Source organism: Pezoporus occidentalis, unplaced genomic scaffold (assembly GCF_034315485.1).
Source record: "Pezoporus occidentalis ecotype Australia unplaced genomic scaffold, CSIRO_AGI_Poc_V1 ctg19, whole genome shotgun sequence".
NCBI lineage: Eukaryota > Metazoa > Chordata > Aves > Psittaciformes > Psittacidae > Pezoporus > Pezoporus occidentalis.
The window spans coordinates 2,582,996-2,601,686 of record NW_026913748.1 but is presented as its reverse complement, the minus strand read 5'-3'; the positions used below and the strand labels follow the sequence as shown (position 1 = coordinate 2,601,686).

At 44.5% G+C, this 18,691-nt stretch overlaps 2 protein-coding genes across 3 annotated transcripts in view; one reads left to right on the top strand and one right to left on the bottom strand.

Annotated features, from left to right (window-relative positions):
• Window positions 1-18,691, bottom strand: part of RAB19 (RAB19, member RAS oncogene family) — a 327,487-nt gene that overhangs the window by 146,337 nt on the left and 162,459 nt on the right. The window lies entirely within an intron of this gene.
• Window positions 1,558-18,663, top strand: LOC134162520 (cystine/glutamate transporter-like). 2 transcript variants are annotated; one of them, XM_062616424.1, is made up of 13 exons: window positions 1,558-2,197; window positions 3,610-3,877; window positions 6,636-6,762; window positions 7,494-7,609; window positions 8,290-8,415; window positions 10,928-11,027; window positions 11,117-11,161; window positions 11,339-11,462; window positions 11,779-11,882; window positions 13,679-13,775; window positions 14,557-14,706; window positions 17,178-17,352; window positions 18,266-18,663. In XM_062616424.1, exons 2-13 carry the CDS (start codon window positions 3,682-3,684, stop codon window positions 18,328-18,330), a joined length of 1,425 nt encoding a protein of 474 aa, XP_062472408.1. In that variant the 5' UTR covers window positions 1,558-2,197; window positions 3,610-3,681; the 3' UTR covers window positions 18,331-18,663. The 2 variants fall into 2 exon arrangements, with proteins under 2 accessions (XP_062472408.1, XP_062472409.1); XM_062616425.1 differs by lacking the exons at window positions 1,558-2,197; window positions 8,290-8,415 and having other exon boundaries at window positions 2,374-3,877.

Below are 18,691 nucleotides of genomic sequence, written 5' to 3'. Positions count from 1 at the left end.
TTTGTGAAACTGTACAAACAGGACCGGATGGAAATGATTCTTACATTCACACCTAAGGCAATCACCCTGGATTTATTACTGCAGCTCAGGCTGCAAGCCTGTGTCTGATTTATTAATCACTGTCCCTTTCAGTTCCTTAATGGGAGTGGTAAACCAGCTGTAGAAAACTGAAAAGAAGTTGAGCTGCATGTCTTGTCTTTTCATTCTTTTTCTTGTGTTTGTTTTGGTGTATAAACAAACATCTCTCAGCTCTCCTAACTAGATTTTCTGATTGAGTTCCCAGAACAGACCACCACCAGTCTCATTAAAACTTATTTATGCTGCTTTCATGCATGAATAAAAAAAAGCTTCTGTTCACTGCTGATTTTATTTAGTTAGATCCTGCGCCTTGTGGTGGACATTGAATCAGAGTGACATTTTTGGCACCAAAACAATAAATAAACAGTGGGACTGAGGAGAAAGCTTTGATGCCTGCATCTTTTGCTGTAGGAAAAGGAAGGGGTTAACCTGTTCTTGGCTGTATGGCATTGATTGAGGCCCATACAACGAAAATACAGCTGTAAACTGTTAGGAGTATTCCCTAGTAGCTGGGTGGGTTTTTTTTTGGGTATAAGTCACTGAACTGAGATTCTGAAGGTATGATTTGTTTCTCAGGGGTGCCACACACTTCCCATGTGATAGGAGGAGGAAGGTCACTAGTTGCTCTAGGTCTCAGCAGCCCCGCTGAGAATGATGCTTTCTTCTTCCTTTGCTTTTTCTAACTTGCTTGTTTATATCTCTAGCTTTTCAGCAGTGTAACCGACTCTGCCTGTGTACCGATCACAGTGGGTCCTGCTCTGTGCTGGGGCCTTTAGGCACCACCACGAATAACAAATACGATTTTCTCTCTACACTTGTCTCCTTCATCTCCAACCATGCTGCAGTGCCTGTGAGGTAAGACTAACAGCTAAAAATAAATAAAGAAATTGGTAAAGATAAAGAATAAGGGAGTAAAGATCCAGCAGGTGTGAGAAGTTGCGAAATGGGTTTTTCTCCAGTCCTGCTGGATTGGATGATGAGCTCATGCAAAGGTGCTGTATTTTGGAATGGAGAAGGATTTGAGCCTGTCCTTTAAGTCAAGAGGGTAAACAAAAAGCAGCTTTGTGTATTTCCTTTGTGCTAAGCACATTGTGAATATTCTTAAGCATTGCCACAGGATTAGCATCTCTGCATTTTAATGTGCCTGGTGCTGGAATGCAGCTGGAAAGTGGAGCAAGCAGGAATGGTCTCTCCAGGCAGTAGGCTCTGATAGGTGTTTCTTTGAAGTGCTATTCAATAGCTTTCTGTTACTCTTTCCCTCCTTCCTTCAAGAGCTTCTGGAACAAGTCCTGATAGATTACTGGACTGGACTGTTTAATTTCCAAATGCTTTTGCATGGCAGGAGTATTAAAAAAAAAAAAAAAAGGCATGTGGACAGAAGTATGGAGTTTGTTATTTACTTTGGATCGTTAACCTGGTCTGTAAATTTGATTTGATCTCTCCATTTTTTTTCCTCCCCGTCCCCTTCTTTAATTTCAGAGCCTGCAAAGAGGAGCTGTCTTTTGCTGCTTTGGGATCCCAGCAAGAATTGGGGGCCTGATGGATTTTAAAGGCACCTGCTTTATTTAAAGCCCAGCCAAACAGATAAGTGCCCTTTTAATTATCTCACAACAGCATTTTAGACATAGCTGTGTGCAACACCTCTTTTCAGTTGGGTTCAATTCGATAAGCCCTCTGTTTCACCATTGCAAATGAATGCTCTGGGGTTCTCCTTTTGCTGAGAATTACCAGATGATATCGGCATTTCATGTGAGCTAATTAATTAGTGTCTTAGGGAACTGCAGCTGATGGCTCGGGAAGTTATCTCCCAGGGGTTTTTCCCTGCCCCTCTGGAACTGCTGTCTCCAGCAGCCCTGTGAAGTTTTGGGACTCTGAGGAGCAGCTCTGCGGGACCAGAGGAGGCTGATGCGACTCATCTGAGCCTTGAGGAGTGCTCTGGGACTCATTAGAGGTTTAATAACTAAACTCAGCTGCTTTGATTGAGAAGATGCTTGTGCAGGCTTGTCGCAATCTCAGAGAAACCAGCTAACACTGCTGGCAGGAGAGAGGGCTTTCTGCATGTGCTGGTCATATGTGTGTGGAGAAAGTGATAACCCTGCTTCTTCCTGACAGTTTCCAGGTGGGAAAATAGCTGGGGGTGGGGGAGAGAAGCCCTTAGTTTTATTGAGTTTATACAGGGCATACAAAAAGGTATCATGGATGACTGATAACAAGAACTGTCCCCTCAATGTTACGGGGACATTTATATCTAAGGGTGGAAAGCACCGACTATTGAGAAAGTAGTTTCTGGCTGCTTGCTTTTGGGCACACCACTGCAATTATTAAGTGAAGAAATCATCAAAATATGATCTCTTGTACAGTGTAACTGTAGTAGTATACAGCCACAAGGCAGGGGTAAATATTCATGATACTGAAACTTAATGAGTTAGAGTAATGAAAAAAAAACTACTGAAGCAGAGTATGTGAGCATTGGAGTGGCTGTGTGGCTGGGACAGGAGCCAAATTATCTGCTCCAGACCTGTCCTGTCTGCTCTACCATGAGCTCTGCTGTTAATTAGCAGTGTAAAATGTCTACCTTGGTGTTAGGAATACTACAAACAGGTTTGCTATTGCAAATTAGACTACAGTAACTGATGCGAATTCATCCTACCTGCCTAAGCAGAAGGTGAGTTTCTTGGTGAAGGTGCAAGGCTAGGACTGAGAAAAAGACTTGGAGAGACAAGACAGTGAAGTAGGAGGTTACTGTGGCATAAGAGAACTAGATCTGGATCAACTCGTGTGATCCCTGGAATGTCCAAAGTTCCCTGTTTCCTAGGGAAAGCTTCACTCCTGCTGTTACTATGAATAAAGTTTATATTCATAGAAGAAATGACACATCTGATACTGATGACTGTCCTCTGTCTTACAATTGAAAACAGTGCTTACTCCTGACTCTTCAATAATCTGATAGGGAAAAGGTTTGACAATATGTTGAGAAACACTGGTAAAATGAAGCCCTAATGAGAAAATCAGGGTTTGTTCATTCAAGCAAGGATGGATAAGAAGTTAAAAAACCCAAACATCTGTATACCCCAACTAACAGAGCAATTTGCTCCTCAAGAAAAGCCCCAAAACCCTAAACAAACAAATTTAAACTCGGAAGTCCTTAAGCTTTTGACTATTAGGTTTGCAACTTGGAATCTGCTTTCTGACAGCGTGCTGGTATCTTCCCCCAAATCAGTTTCCATTAAACTAACCCTAACCTGGCCAGTTCCAGTCTGGGCATCAGAGCTGAATTCAGCAATCATACCCTGAAGTGTGGCATGCAACTTGCAATGCTCTGTGCTCCTTGGCAAAAGAGGCAGAAAACAGTACCTCTTAGGAGCTGTACTGATGTGAGGTGGTGCTGAGTGTGTTATAAGCACTTATGGCTTGGTTGGTGTATCCAGCACCTGAGAAGAAGAGATTCAACAGATCTTGACAGGTTTTTGTGAAAAAAAATTGTCTGGAAAAGATGACCCCTGAATCCCTGTCTCTCTCCTCATCTTACAGGTGATCTTTGAGGACACTTGGGAGTCTGTAGCTTCTGAATGCATGATCTTCTCCTGGGATTAGAAGAAAGCCATGGGGAAAGACAAGAAGGAACAGGAGCCTGTCTTTCTGAGGAAAAAGATAACTTTGCTGCGGGCTTTCTCACTCCTCATCGGCAGTATGATTGGCAGTGGCATCTTCATCTCCCCAAAAGGAGTGCTGAAAAACTCTGGCAGCATGGGTTTGTCCCTGGTTGTCTGGTTTGCCTGTGGGGTCCTCTCAATGTTTGGTGAGTTGTAAGCTTTGTCATCCTTTGCTTAAGCAACTGGAAAGTGAGGGGATGTAGCACATTTTTATGTGTAAAAACTTGGGAGAAAAATAATTCAGAAGTTCCCTGTTCCTGCTGCAATAGAAAAAAAAACATAACAAGCTGGGATGTCACCAGGGGTCTTCATTCAAATCATTTCACTGGGGTGACAGAGAAAATCACAGCACTTATGGTTGTGAATATGAAATAATGTTCATGTCCAGGGCAGAGGGGTGACAAAGACTGCAGATGGAGATAGCGTGGTCTCTGCCAGGAAAGCTGGGAGAAAAATAAGGGGACTCCTGTCATGTGGAAAGGAGATGCAGGCCCCCAAAAGACACTTGTAAGTCTGAAGGCTGTGCAGTGCTTTTCATAGACACTGTGAAAAGGGCAAGAAGTGACAGTCTTAATATGCCAGAAGGAATCCCCTTTCTGTGGGTGAGGATAGAGAAGCAGATTGCCTGGGGAGCTGCAGAGTATCCACCACCCAGGGATGGGTGTTTGGTTGTCTGTCAGAAATGGTTTGGAAGTGTCCGATGCTGCCTTGGAGCAGGAGATAGAGCAGATCAGTTCAGCCCTGCTTTCTGTGTGTTACCTGTGGCTTGGTTTCTGGCATCATTTAGTACCAGTCTTTTCTCACAAAGGGTTAACTATTGATGACAGTTTCATCCTAATTCTTCTGAAATACTGTAGCTCTTAAAGTTGTGATGGATAAAATGAGTGGCTTTTAGTTTCCTCTATTAACTGTATAAAATCACCATCTCAGAAATTCTCTAAAGGTGCTGTTAGGAGAACTGCAAGATCTGTCAGCTCTGGGGAGAAATCTGATGTTTATTTCAGTCTGTGACTTTATAACTCTTCTGTCATAACCTGGGAGGAGTGGGGGGAGAACCCCAAACAACCCAAAACAAAGAAACAAGAAGGGAGAAATACTCTATGTGGAAGAAAACACTTTGGCACTGTGGCATGTACACACAAGTTTAGAAACTGAGACATTCAATTGTCAGTATGGCAACAAGTGTGGTTCTTACTCTTAGCATATGTGTACCAATATTTCATGTTGCAGCCTATATGTGGGGTTTTTTTGGGCAAATTATACACTTTTGCTTAAAGAAAATCTTAACATATAATGTGAGCACGGTGTTTCTTTTAACTGAGCAGAGCAATAAATGATAATGTGTGTGCTGATCACATAACGAGCTCTGCTTCCAAATGGAAAGGTTTTCTCTCTTCATTGCATCCTTTGATAGACTCTGATGGAAAGGCTCTGGGAGCCTCTTTATCAAGTGATTGTATTTTGTAGCCTAATCTGTTGGTGTGTTCTTCCCTTTTATCAACTTGATTACTTTTCCTGATTATTTCTCTAACACGTCTTTTGCAGTAAATTAAAAAGGCCTGCTTTCTTTTAGGCTTTTTTTTTTTTTTCAAGTACAGCATTTATACAAGTCCTATAGCGTAAGTTCAGCAAAACACATAACTGCACACTTGAATCATGTAAGGAGACCCACTGGAATAAACAAGATGACGTGCCTTTCTCTATTTGACACTTTGAACAGAGATTCTGCACAGATTTACCAACAAAAAGGTGGGGAAAAATTGAGGTCCTCACCACTGGCATGACCTGCATATGGCACAATCACCATCAGACTTGGAAGCATGGCCATATCACCACTGGCTTCCTCTGTGCCCTCCCTCCACTCCTAGAAGCTGAGCTGGGCAAAGAAGTATATAGCACAGCTACAGACGTACTCACCCCACAGGGTCAAATCCCATTTAGAGGGGGAGTTGTGCTCATAGAAGTAAGGTGTTTTGAGATTTCTGGTGGACAGAGGATGTTTAACCTTGCAATTGAATCCAGTGTAGGCAGGGCTTAAAACTTGTACTTGGATATGTTCAAATGGCCCTGCGAATTGCTCTATGGAGAAAACACAGATGGGATTTTTTTTGGCACAGGCAGAGGCATGCAGGTTTCTATCTACTTTCCTAAAAGCTTTAAGCTGTCTTCTATGGCTTACCTCTCTCACGGTTTCTTGTTGGGCTCCAGAGCAGGGGCAGGGTGGCACAGAGCACTTGCTAAGACAGGAACAGGCAGTCCCCAGGTCTGTCAGTACACTCATATATGGACATGCGAGAAAAGACCAACTGAGCCTGTCATGTGGACATTTCTCTTGCTCTCCACCATTGGGGTTATGTTTTCCTCCAGTACCAGGTCTTCCCCCTTTACCTGGAAGAGAGATGCCTTTCCAGGTCCCCTCTCTTGTGTCTTTGAAGGAAGGGATTTATGTGAAGATATGAGATAATGACATAGGAATATGGTCTGTGGTCAAAAACATGACTGAAATGACCAGTTCAGCCACGGCCTGTTGGCTGAGCTGCTGTAACTGCACCATTTCACCAGTCTGTGAGAAGTGAGAATCCAAACTTCCAGGACATTTTTCAAAGAGAACCTTTCATAGCTTAGTGCACTGTCTCCATCATACATGTTTCCACATAACTTCCACGGAAAAGCTGCATCATTAACTAGAAAATGGAGAATTTTTTTCCTTCTGACAGAAAAGTTGATTACTTCAAAGCACTGTAGCACACAAAAATAGGGAAGAGTATTTCTGCTATTCCAAATTTTCTTCCTCTAATTCCCTACTTATTTTAAACAGATTCATTCAATCCCTGAGAAGTTATACAGAAAGGAGAAAATCCATGGGATGATTTACTCAGTGCATTCCTACCTGAACTTTTACAGGTGCCTTGTGTTATGCAGAGCTTGGAACGAGAATCACCAAGTCTGGAGGACATTATATCTACATTTTGGAGACACTAGGGCGTCTGCCAAGTTTCTTATTTCTGTGGGCAGAGTTTTTTGCTATTAGGTAAGAGGGTTTTTTGTTTGCCTTTTGCTGGATGCTGTGATGATTTAAAAATACCCCAAAGTTACTGTGGCAGGTAACAGTCTAGGCAGTTTTTAAAGGAAAGAGTAGAAACAACCTGAACAACTTTTAAAGATTTACAGTGATAAAACAAGAAGGCATCATGAGTTAATAGTTACGCATGTTCAATGCGATCTGTAGTTGAAGAATATCTCTATTCTCCCTTGGCAGCTGGTATCCTTCAAGAGCCATGGTATTTTTTTTAGACTAACAATGAATGCCAGGTTTATTTCAGATTTGTTTTCCTGTGAAACTTTCTCGGATTGTCCTGTGGAGACAGCTTTCTGGCTCAGCTTTCTGACTTTCTGGCTTTCTGACTTAATATTTTAGAAACTTGTAAATTACTTCTTTTTATTAACTTTAAAAAGAAAGTCCTCACCTCTCAATAACCTGCGTCCTTCACATAAACTGAGATGAAGAAGGACATATTAACCCCGCTGCACTGCTCAGTATGATTAATCTTGACTTTTGCTTTCAGGTTGGAAATGAATCTTTTTTCCACATGTGATTTTTAACCCATTTACTGAGAAAAACCAACGGGAATTTACCATCTGCATGGGTCAGCAGGATTAGGCTGGCTGGTGAAACCTCCCCTCCTAAGTTTTGTGCTGTTTTATATCATGCCATTTCTCAGCTGTCTGCAGACCACAGCTTGTGCTTGGTTCCCTCCACAGGCCTGCCAACAGTGCTGTTATTTCTTTGGCGTTTGGAAGCTACATGCTGGAGCCATTTTTCGCCCCCTGTGCACCCCCTGTCCCTGCTGTGAAGCTTGTGTCTCTCCTGGGGTATTGTAAGTACTAACTGTTATGGGACTGCTGATCTTGGAGCCTCTCTGCCCCAGACCAGGGGCACTTATGGGGTGATATGTTCTGGGATAACTGTGGGATGGGGCCCCATGTTACGTACCTCAGCCACCCAAAACTTCCTTATCCAAGGTGTTATTTTGAGGCCACTATATTCTCCAAAAAGTGGAATAGGCCTCCCTGTTGACCATCTATTGCCTGAGGCTGGAGGATTGTGCCAAATATCAGTGTAGCAGCTCTTCATGAATAATTGTGCAAATGTCACCTGGGTTGAGGGTGTAAGGCTGAAGGTTTTGAACTCCTCACCTCGTGTACCCAGCCTGTGAAGCTGTGCTGCCTGCTCTGGCTGGTGTGTGCTGGCACAAGACCCTGGTGAAAGGGGGCTGCTGGGACAGATGTCCCTGCAAACTCCCACTTTCCCCCTAGGTAGGCATGGAACACCCAACAGGAGCCAGGCTCCTGGTCCCACTTAGGAGCAGAACCCAGCTCCCCCTCCAAATGCTGTATGTTGCACCACGCGTCATATTTTCTCACATCTCTCACCACAAGCATCCTCTCCAAGGACACAGCCTTCTTCTCCCTGTCATCCCTAGAGGAGGGGTGCTGTATTTTTTCTTGCATGCATCGAGCATGGTCTACAGCTGTGGCAGTGTGGTCTCCTCTCCAGACATGATCCTCGCCCTCAATTCCTGGAGCGTCACCTGGAGTGGCCAGCTGCAGACGGCTCTCTCTGTTGTCAAACTCCTGGCTCTTGCACTCATCATCGTGCCAGGGATGATGCTGCTTGCCAAAGGTAGGTGTGCTGCTGTGTGGCTGAGAGAGGGTGCTCGACATGCCTGCCTGACATGGCCTTTATCAGTCCCCAGTGACAAGGTATTACTCGTTTAGCTGGCAGGAGCCTTCTCTGCCTTTGTGCTGGGTATGAATCAGCTGGAAGCTGAGACCAGCGTAGTTGGCACTAAGCTGTATCGTTGCACTTATGAACTTGGCTCAGCAGTGCTTTCTCCAAACCTGAGTGAGCCTCAGTGCCTGAGGCAGTGTGAACCTGCCCAGGGTCATACAGGCACCTTCCTCTGCAGGCAGTCTTTCTTTGGCATCAGACTGGCCTGTTTACAGTGTGGCTTGAAATCCTTCCAGAACAGCGCAAATTTGATGGACATCAGGGGTGTGTGACAGCATCCCTTGGTGACCTGAGCCAGTCACAGCTGTGTAATGAGTTACCACCCCTCATAGATGAGCCCTGGTCACAGCATCTCTAACCCTTCTGTGGCTTAAGCTAATGGTTTTTACTTTCTAATTGAGAAGAGTGGTAACTTAGTAAACTCACAATGGGTTTTTGCCAAGTTAGAATTGCAGACTAGATTGCATACTCACATCCAGAGCGGGGAAAAGAAACAAACCTGCCAGTGGTATCTTCTGGGAATGATTCAAGAGTATTTTTTAGTGCCTCAGTTTATAGAAACGCCCAAGGCATTCCCGCTCAAGGGATAAAGCTTGCTCCTGTTTCATGCTATTACCTTCCTCTGCAGAGAAACAACACAGGCAGTAGGCTCCACGTTCTTGTTTCTTTCTAATGTCTGGTGCTGGCTCCTTTGAACATGCAAATATCCCCTTGGGCTGGCAGCACTTCTGAACTGGAGGACCGCCCTAAAGCTAGAAATCCTGAGCCATTATTGTTAGGAATGCCTTTAAATGACAATCTGGAGCCTTGGCACCCGTCCTCCAGTGAGGAGGATAAATGCCTGTGACATCTGGAGGGAGAATTCACGAAGAGACCTCAATATGACAGGTTGTATTTAATGTGATTCATGAGGGACTCTAAATCACTCATTAATGTAATGCAGACAATAAATCCTTTTTATGCACCATCACTTATCAGCAGTCATTTTAGAACATAAAAAACCTACCTGGATAGTCCCACTCCCATGTTTTTGTTTCATTTTCTTCAAATCTATTTCCTTTTTTTATTTTTTTTTCCTTAAAAATCGATTTTGTGCTTTTAAATGAGTTTCCCCTATTCCCCTGCCTTCTTGTTCTTTTTCTGGTTGCACTCATGTCATTTCCTCTGCCATTACCTTTCTTTTGGCTCAGGTTTATTTTAGAGACTTGCTGGCCCAGCGTTTCAAACCCAAATGCCTAAATCTCATCACAGACCTCCTTGCAGAGGCACCTTCACAGAAGTGGCCTGAATCCCTCTATGTGCTTGGTTGCCATTCCATCCCTTTCCTGGAGAAGCACAACTATGCAAACTCTGCATCTTTTACTTTTAAAGATACTTTGTTAGGAAGAACTGAATATAGAAGTGGAACCAAATCTTGGACCACCTGCATTTGAAAATGCAAATCCTTTGACTGAGTTTTTTATTGGTCTTTCTCTGAATGAGAGGCCATTAGGTGTTTCTTCCTTCCCTAGGGGTTTGTTTAGTTTTGGAGTTTGATAAAATAAGGCCAGGCTGGAGAGAGCCTTGGGCGACATGGTCTCCTGTGAAGCATCCCTGCCCATGGCACACGGGTTGGAACTGGATAATCTTAAAGTCCTTTCCAGCCCTAACCTATTCTATGGTTCACATCCAAAATCCCAACTGTTGCTATTTCAAGCAGAGAATTTTTAGGAAAACCAGGGGAGTTGGTAAAACAGGACCTTTATCTGAGCCTCATCTACTTTCAAATTATATTTGCTCTGCTTTGTGTATCCTCAGTCCTTCTACTGTTGGTGAGCCTCAGGAGGTGGGCAGGGATATTGCCAGAACAGGTGGCCAGGCTGCTGCCTCCCACTCCCTCCTCCACCCTGGTTTCCATACTCTGGCCAGCATGGGGCTGGGGTCAGCCCTTTGGCAGCAGGATCAGGAGGGAGCACAGAGAGAGCCAAATTAGCCGCCTTGCTGGCTGTACCACATCAAAGAGGAGTGTGCATCCAGCTGCTTAGGGAGCCGTGGGGGACAAAAAGGGGGGGTCAACCTGGCAAATTAACTTGGGACCTAAAGAAAGGACAAGGACAACTTAGGTCCACTCATCTCCACAATTTCCTGCTGCCACAGCAGGCTCCGCCTGAAACAGAACCAGACATTGCGCTTCCTGAAATGTCTCCTGTAGCTGGATGGGGAATGGTTTGTTCTGTCACTATGAAGTAAGTGCATTGGTACAGCACTGCAAATTAAAAAAATGAAACGAATCTGAATACCTAGCTCCAAGGAACTCACACTCTTCCTTGGTCTGGGCAAGAGGTACAAGAGGTATTATCCTGTGGGAAGGAAGATTATCTCTGATATTTCCTTGCTCTGTGTCCATTGTTTATTTCTTCTGTAGGCCACACTGAGAACTTCCAGGATGCTTTTGACAGACAGTCCCTGGTTTTGGATAAACTTCCCCTGGCTTTTTATGCAGGCATGTTCGCGTATTCAGGCTGGTAGGTGTGAAGGGTGGGTGCTTCATGGACAGCAGACTGGTGTCCCAGACATGGCTCAAACTCCGTCCCTGTCTCTTCCCACCATGCAGGTTCCAGACCAGCTTTGTGCGTGAAGAGTTGGTCAGACCTGAACGGTAAGGCTGGGAAGAAGTCATCTTGGGTTACCAGCCTCTGGGGTACCATGGCTTTCATAAACACAGTATGAGAGGAAATACGTTTGTGGGTTCATCTAAACAATATCAGCTGCAATTTGCGGTAATACTGTGCATAACAAGGGATAAGAGCTTGTTCTTTGTGTGCATTTCTTGTAGAAACATCCCCCTGGCTGTCATCGTGTCCGTGATCACAGTAATTGTGGGGTACATGCTCACCAATGTCTCTTATTACACAGTCTTGGAAACACAAGACGTTCTGGCTTCTCCTGCTGTGGCTGTGGTGAGTTGTCACCCCTACCATTACCTTTCTTCAGTGTGGTCAGCTTATACTGAAGGGGTGGTCATGGCAAGTGTTTTGGAGATGGTTTTCCTATAAAATGCTTTATTGCTTTCTCATTTCTCTGGACTATTGGGTAACAATAACTTCTTCTAGTCTTGCCTGAAAGATAATGGAAAATAACCTGCAGTGACAGTAGAAAAGGTAAGATTTATGTGTTATGTTTTAGTCCTTCAGTGGAGGAATTTTTTCTCTTTTGAATCTGATATTGCCTAGAGATCGCCACATGTTCCTAAAGTCACATTTGTTCTTCCTCCAGAGCTTTGCGCAACAAGCCTTCAAAAGCTTGACCTCCGTAATCCCTATCCTTGTCTCGCTGTCCTGCTTTGGAACCATGAATGGAGGAATCTTCACATTTTCAAGGTTGTGTCCCTAAGAATTTATTAGTTTTTTGGCTTACTTTATCAGAGGGAAACACCAGCAACTTGTGCAGCTGCCCATCCATGCAGTAACATTTTAGCTGCCCATGAGGGAAAATAAGGCCTTTGACTCCTGGGATGTCAATTACATGATGATCCCTTTTGGCTAAGAGTTACCTTTCCTACTTCTGGCCAGGTCCACATTTTGGTGTCTAGGGCTGGTCACAAACAGATATTCTAACTTCTTCCCCCCTGCTTCAGTTTAAATCCCTAGTTTAAAGTGAAATGTCAATGTTTCTGATGAACTGGAAGCTTTGTTGATGTTGGCAGCTGCTCAGAGAGACTGAGTTGTCTTTTGCTAGGTTCACTCAGCTGCTCCACTGCAGGGCACAGGGTCTTTCTCTTGTGAGGATCTCTGGCCAGAGGCAAACTCTCCCTTGAGGACTTTGCTTTGAGGTCAGCAAAATGTTATCAGGGACAAGCTATTCCTAAAGCAGTAGTTGAGGCTCAGCAAGTCTTGTAGCAATAAGAAGAGCTTTGTTCCATGAAAAAAAAATCTTGCCAGCCTCACTGGCTGCTACACTGCATATGCTTATGGGAGCCTTGAAATTGGAGAGTAGGGCAGAACCCAGGGAGAAGCACAGCATGCTGGTCCCAAGGAGCTGAGCAAACTCTCTGGAACTAGTTCTGTTTCACAGCTTTGATTGCAAAAGGAAAAATCCCTTGATATGAAAGGGATGTATCATAGCACAAAAGGTAATGAGCTATTTGATTCACTACCCTGAAGTCCTGTATTATATACAAGTGGGGAGAATCCTCCCCGTTAGCTCCTCCAGATCCTAGTTTTCTTTGAGGATGAGAAGTCCCTGGGCAGCACAGAGATTCTGCATATCACTATCGCCTTTCTCTCCCCCATCTTGGCACCATTAACATAATCACTGCAGAAAGGCCATATAAATAGTGATGGGGCCTCCCTGGCTGTTGGCCAGTCACACCCCTGCAAAACCACAGAGATAGCTATAAAACCAATTTTACACTCGTGCCCCAGCTGCTTTGGGCCCTGCTCCAGCCCAGCTGATGCTCCAGCATGGTTTGTTTGGGGATATTAAATTTATAAAATTAGATGCAATGTCTTCTCCCTAATTGCCCGTTCGTGAATCAAAGGAGAGATGCAGGCAAGGAGATCTGTCATTTTGTAGCTGGCCTCTCGGCATTATGCCAAGCTATATTCTCCAACAGCTGGCCAGAGGATTGAAATCTATTATTTGTGGAAACTGCACTTTATTTTCCTTTATATATATATTTGAATATATATTTTATGTGCTATATATATGTTTCTATGTATTTTATATATATAGAAAAATATAGACATGTAGACTGACAATCCCTTTTCACAAATTTATGATCTTCTCTCATTAAGAATTGCAGTTTGTCACCCCTTCACTCCCTACTGGAAAAACTAGCCCCTTCTCTGATGGCAGAAACTTTTTTGCTTCTATTTCCTGTCCAGACTCATTCATGATCACTTTGGACCTGCCCACAGGTCTCTGCTAACCGGCCACCTGAGGGGATGCTGCCAGTGGTCCTGCTGGTGGGTTCTGTGCTGAGTTGAGCTTTCCTGGGAGAGCTATGGGAATTCAACACTGGGCTTTTCTACCAAGTTCCCCAAAAGTGTGGCTAAAGCCAGACCTGTGCTGGGGGACAGTATCCTGTGGCCTCAGGTCAACCCAGTGACTGACAGTGATCTTACTTCATCTGGAAGTGTGGTGCTAATGCACAGGGCTCCCTGTCTTTTCCTAGGACCCTGTTTGTGGCTTCCAGGGAAGGACAGTGGCCTCCTCTCTTCTCCATGATCCACATCCGAAGGCATACACCCCTTCCTGCTGTCATGTTAATGGTAAGGAGATCTGACTGTGTTGCATACCCTGTTGTTGCAGTCTTGTCTTTCTTGCAAACTTTGTGGAAGCTGAGGAGTTTTAAAGTATGTTGACACTAAGTCAGCCTCTGAAAAACAATGAAGGAGGAATACTGAAAATGGCTGCATCTTGTGCCAGCAGCAGTATCCAAACCCACTATCTCGAAGTCCCTGCCTTATAGACTTGGGCAGCTTTTTTAAAAGTGCATCCCCTACCATCTGCCACAGTTGCTGATTGATGTTGTCCTATGAAAACACCTCTTAGGCTTTGGCTATTTGGAAAACTGAAATTCCCAGGTGTAGTGGAAATGCAGGGAAGGAGCATTTGCAGAGGTGCTCTCAGCTGGGCTTTATGGTTTCCTTTTTTCTCTCAGGAATGGTCCACCTTCGTCCTGACTGTGTTGCAGTGCGTCTCGCAGGTTGACTGACCTGCTAAAAACTTAGCAGAGATCTTTGTAGGTAGCCTTTGTGCTGGCAGTGGAGTCTTTTGGATCATGCATGCTTGGGACATAAAGCATCAAAGATGCTGTTGATCTTGAAAGGATTGCTCCTTTCTGTAGCACATCATTATAGTGTGTTTAGGCCTTTCGCCTTCAGTCTGTGACACTGTTTTATAGAGCTCTCTGACCTCTGAAATGTTGGGGCTGTGAAGTAGCTGCCTGTGATTGCAGGGGGACTGGAGGAGGTGAACCATATTACCCTTTTCTAGTCCGAGGACCACAGTAAGGTTTTAATGACTGTATTTTATCTTCACAATGGTCAGTTCCCTTTGGTTACTACCATGGTGTGTATCGGAGATATCTACCATCTATTGAACTTCTTCAGCTTTTCCCGATGGCTCTTCATAGGATTAGCCACCCTTGGGCTCATCGTCCATCGCTACCGTCACCCAGAGCTGCAGAGCCCGTTCAAGGTAACACACAGCATGTATCTAACAGCCAGGAATGTGCACAGACTTGACATTTCTCTCTCTTCTATTTGCTAATAATTAGAACATTGCATGGTTGTGGTTGCCCTTAGGCTCTAAGGAGTCAATACCTATTGCTCAGTAAGGCATGTGAGCAGCTCTTGAAATTGGTTGGCATGTGTGAACAGCCAGATGTGGTCAATTCTATAAAGCTGGTTCTATGTAGTGTCAGCAGTCACATCTGTAAAATGGCAGCCTGCTCCAGGGGCAAAGTTTCAGGCTAGGAAGTGGGAGATACACAGAAAGCAGCTGGACACTCATCTGTCATGGGCTGCATGGAGGGACCCTTGCCTGGGTGTTATTTCAGTGGTAGGTAAGTCTCAGCTCTAGCTGAGAAGTGGGAGGGAGTCAGGCCACAAAGAAAAGAGCATGGCCGGAAGAATCCTGGGAGCAAACCTGCCTTGAGGGGAATCATCTGCAGACACAAAAATATTGTATAGTGTAGAGCAGCTTGTGTGCAACTGTTGCTGCCACAAGCCCTGAGGGTGTGCACAGCACATAAATGCATGCCACAAAGTGTAAAGCACCTTGTCCTCTTATACCTTTCCCTAGCCTCAACTGGGCCTCTCTGGTGGCCCTTCTCATGCTTCTGGGTGCTGGAATCTGCATTGGTGGGAGATGCTGGAGTTGGTGCTTGAACAGATTTCTTGTGCTCAGGGCACCTTTCCTATTGCCACATAATGTGCAGAAGGTGTTTGGCTGGGGTAGTTTGGCTTGCAGTTTGTTCCCATCTGGTGCCTCCACCCAGCTCTTGCATGGGAGAGGAGACTTCTTTGCTCACAGATGCTGTGCTGCTGGTCAGTGGGAAGCTCAGGGGACAGAAATGCTTTCTACATCTCCCACAGGGTTCCTCCCTGAGCTGTTCAAAGCCTGATGCAAAGTTTAGGGTGAGTTTTCTTCTTCGTCTTTGCTGGAGACAGCGTGTTTTGCAGAGACCTTGTAGCTTTCCTTTTTGCAGAGACCTTATAGCTTTCCAGTTTTAATGGCTGGCTGCATTCGTGTACTCGTGCAGAAACAGAATTTAAATAACTTTTCTTTTAAACCAAGCTCTCAGGGGAAGCTTATTAGTGGATAGCACTGGTGATGTTTTCAGTTGCTGACATTTTGCCCCATTTATTTTAGACAGATGTCGTGATTCAGATGAGAATTGGGATTTTAACGGTTCACAAAGGTAGATTAAGTGAGGGAGGGAAATGCTGGAAATTTAGTCCGTTTGGTTGTTTTTTTTCTCCCCTCTCCCTAATTTCCATAACCTCTTGAAACCAGCCGGACAGTTATCTGGAAGAGCTGAACGCAGGTGGTGTGGGCATATGCTGCGCTCTAGTGGCCAGATACAGGTCGTCTTCTGCCATAGGCTTACGGAGAGCGAAGCATAAAATACCTTGCGGTTCTGCTAGTACTTTTCTCCCCTATAGCATTTTGAGTTTAAAAATGGTGAGAAAACACTGGAAAGAGTAGGAAGGTGGTGCTCTTGCACACCTCTCAAGCAGATGTGCAGCATGAGTGTGTGCGCACAGGAGAGGCTGGCAGGGGATGCTCCATCTGGAAAGACAGCAAGAGCAAGTAAGTTTGGTGGCTGGATGGCTGCCACCTCTAGGGCAACTGATCTCTTCCAGCTTGACATGGTCCAAAATAGGATTTCTATTACCAGAAAAGAGATTGCCACCCTGGATGAGACCAGCAGCTCCTTCATTCCATCAGCCTTGGCAAAGAGTAACTTGGCTGAGGTTGGATTTGAAGACTGAGGGCATATTTCACAGGTTTATTATTTATTGCAGTCTTCCACTTTACTCTCCAAATAAATCAGACAAATTGGCTCAACCAACAGGGCAAGGCTGAAGTGCTGACTGCTTCTTTGGTCTTTTCATCAGGGCATTATTGAAACTCATGTTCTTAATGTAGGTGCTATGAAGATAGGAAGTCTGGTTTTGGTCACTGTATGTCCCTGGCAAGGTGGAGGCAGGTTAAAATGAATCTCGAGTGTCATAACTGAAAAATGGTTTGGTTGAAAGTGCTGCTGCTGCTCTTGACTTCAGATTTTCCACCAGCAGCTGCCACACATGACAAGTCGGTATGTGTGCATATGCATGTACAGGAGCAGCACATTCAGAGAGCAGTGAGGTATAGCTGCCTTCTCCACCTGCTTGGCTTCCAGTTGCAGGTGAGGTTCATACTTTGATTCACGTGACTCATGCATCTCACAGGGAACACTGGGCTCTGAAGGTGGTACATGTCAATTTTTGTTCAATGAATCCTACTAATTTGCAACTGGTTGTACAGAAGCAGTGAGCTGGGCAGCTATGTGATTTATCTTCTTTAAGATGGAGAAGTGAATATGGTGTGTACTGGTACATATGGAGGCTGATTTGCTACAGCCATCAATTTTGCCTGAGAGTCTTCTGTGCTCTTTTCCCCAGGTTCCCCTGTTCATTCCCATCTCTTTTACCATCATCTGCCTCTTCACAGTGGCAATGTCTTTCTACTCAGACCCTGTGAACATTAGCATCGGATGCACCATAGTTTTAAGCGGTTTTCCAGTCTACTACCTCATAATCCACAAGCAAATGTCAGATTGTTTCCGTAGCCCATTATGTAAGTATGCATTTGAGATTGAGTATTGTGGACCTAAAAGCACATCCAGGGGTGGGGATGTTGGTTTGGTCTCAGCACCTCTAATGCAAGTTGCTCCACAACCAACAGAATTCAAGAAGCATAAGTCATGACTCCTACCATAAGACACAGTCTCTGCAGCCAAAAAGCTAAAGGGGTAGGCTGTGCTGCCTACCTGTGCTGCCTATCTGTGGTGGCTGGCACCCAGGCATGGACTTTGTCTGCCTGGCTGGTGAATATACTGACAAGTGAGCTTGATGTTTTCTTTTAAGAAAGACAGGGCTGACGTTTATCAACAGGCAACAGGGAGGGTTGTTTTCACACCCCAACCCTTGGGTTCTGTTAAACTTATCATATCTTCAGGATCACCACCTCTTAGTCAAATTTGCCTCACACTGAGGAATAAGATCAGAAGTTAGGATGGAGAGACTGACAGGCAGAGACTGTAAACCTGTGCCCAAACATACTTGCTGAAAGGTTGGGGAGAGGACTAGTAGGAGAAGGCAGTGCTGCCTGAGGGTTGTCTGTTTGGTGAAGAAGCCAGGATGGTTTGTGGCACAGATGTGGGTGTATGAATGGGAGACATCTCCACTATTTGCAATGTCTAGCACAGATTTCCTTTGGGTGTAGCTCTGGTGGCATAACCTTTTTAGAAACAGGAGTCCAGTTTTGAGTTTAATTTATAATTTCATTTATGAATCTTTTTTCTTTTGATCTGATGTTGGGCTGAGGTGTATCTGTAACCACTGAACTGAAGAAAACATACAGCAAGAAAGGAAATGGATACAGTGATCTACTAACTTAAGTAGCTCCGGCCAACAGCTGATGCTCTGATTTTTAGCCATATCTCAAGATTTCCTCTGGACTAAACATTTTTCTTTCTCCCCTCTTTCAGATTATCTTACACATAAACTACAGTTACTGCTGGAAGTAGTCCAACAAGAAATCAAGACTTACTGAGAAAACCATCAGAACTCACATGAGAATGTAAAATCTACTTACTTCGTTTCTGATACCTTTGATCCTACCAAAAGCAGGCCATGGTACTGTTCTTTTAATTGCTGCAAATGAGGATGAGCCTGAGCCAAAACCTTGCTGCAAGTCTTCCTAAGTTTGCTTAGGAACTGGGATGAGTGCATCGCATCTCTTTCTGCTCCCCCCCCCCTTTTTCAGCAGAACAATCTACTTCTGTGAAATGAGTTTGCTTTGCCCTCAGAGTGTCTTCAAAACCAAGATCCTATTTTGCAGCCTAGCCCAGTCCTCAGTAAAATAGTGTATGTGTGTGTGTACTCACACTATCTTTTAGTTTTCTAACTTGGCA

Bases quoted from the DNA above. Each gene is read 5' to 3' on its own strand.
- LOC134162520 (XM_062616424.1), top strand. From the start codon at position 3,682: ATGGGGAAAGACAAGAAGGAACAGGAGCCTGTCTTTCTGAGGAAAAAG. The intron at 6,763-7,493 runs GTAAGAGGGTTT...TTCCCTCCACAG, and splicing joins GCAGAGTTTTTTGCTATTAG to GCCTGCCAACAGTGCTGTTA. The intron at 13,776-14,556 runs GTAAGGAGATCT...CACAATGGTCAG, and splicing joins TTCCTGCTGTCATGTTAATG to TTCCCTTTGGTTACTACCAT.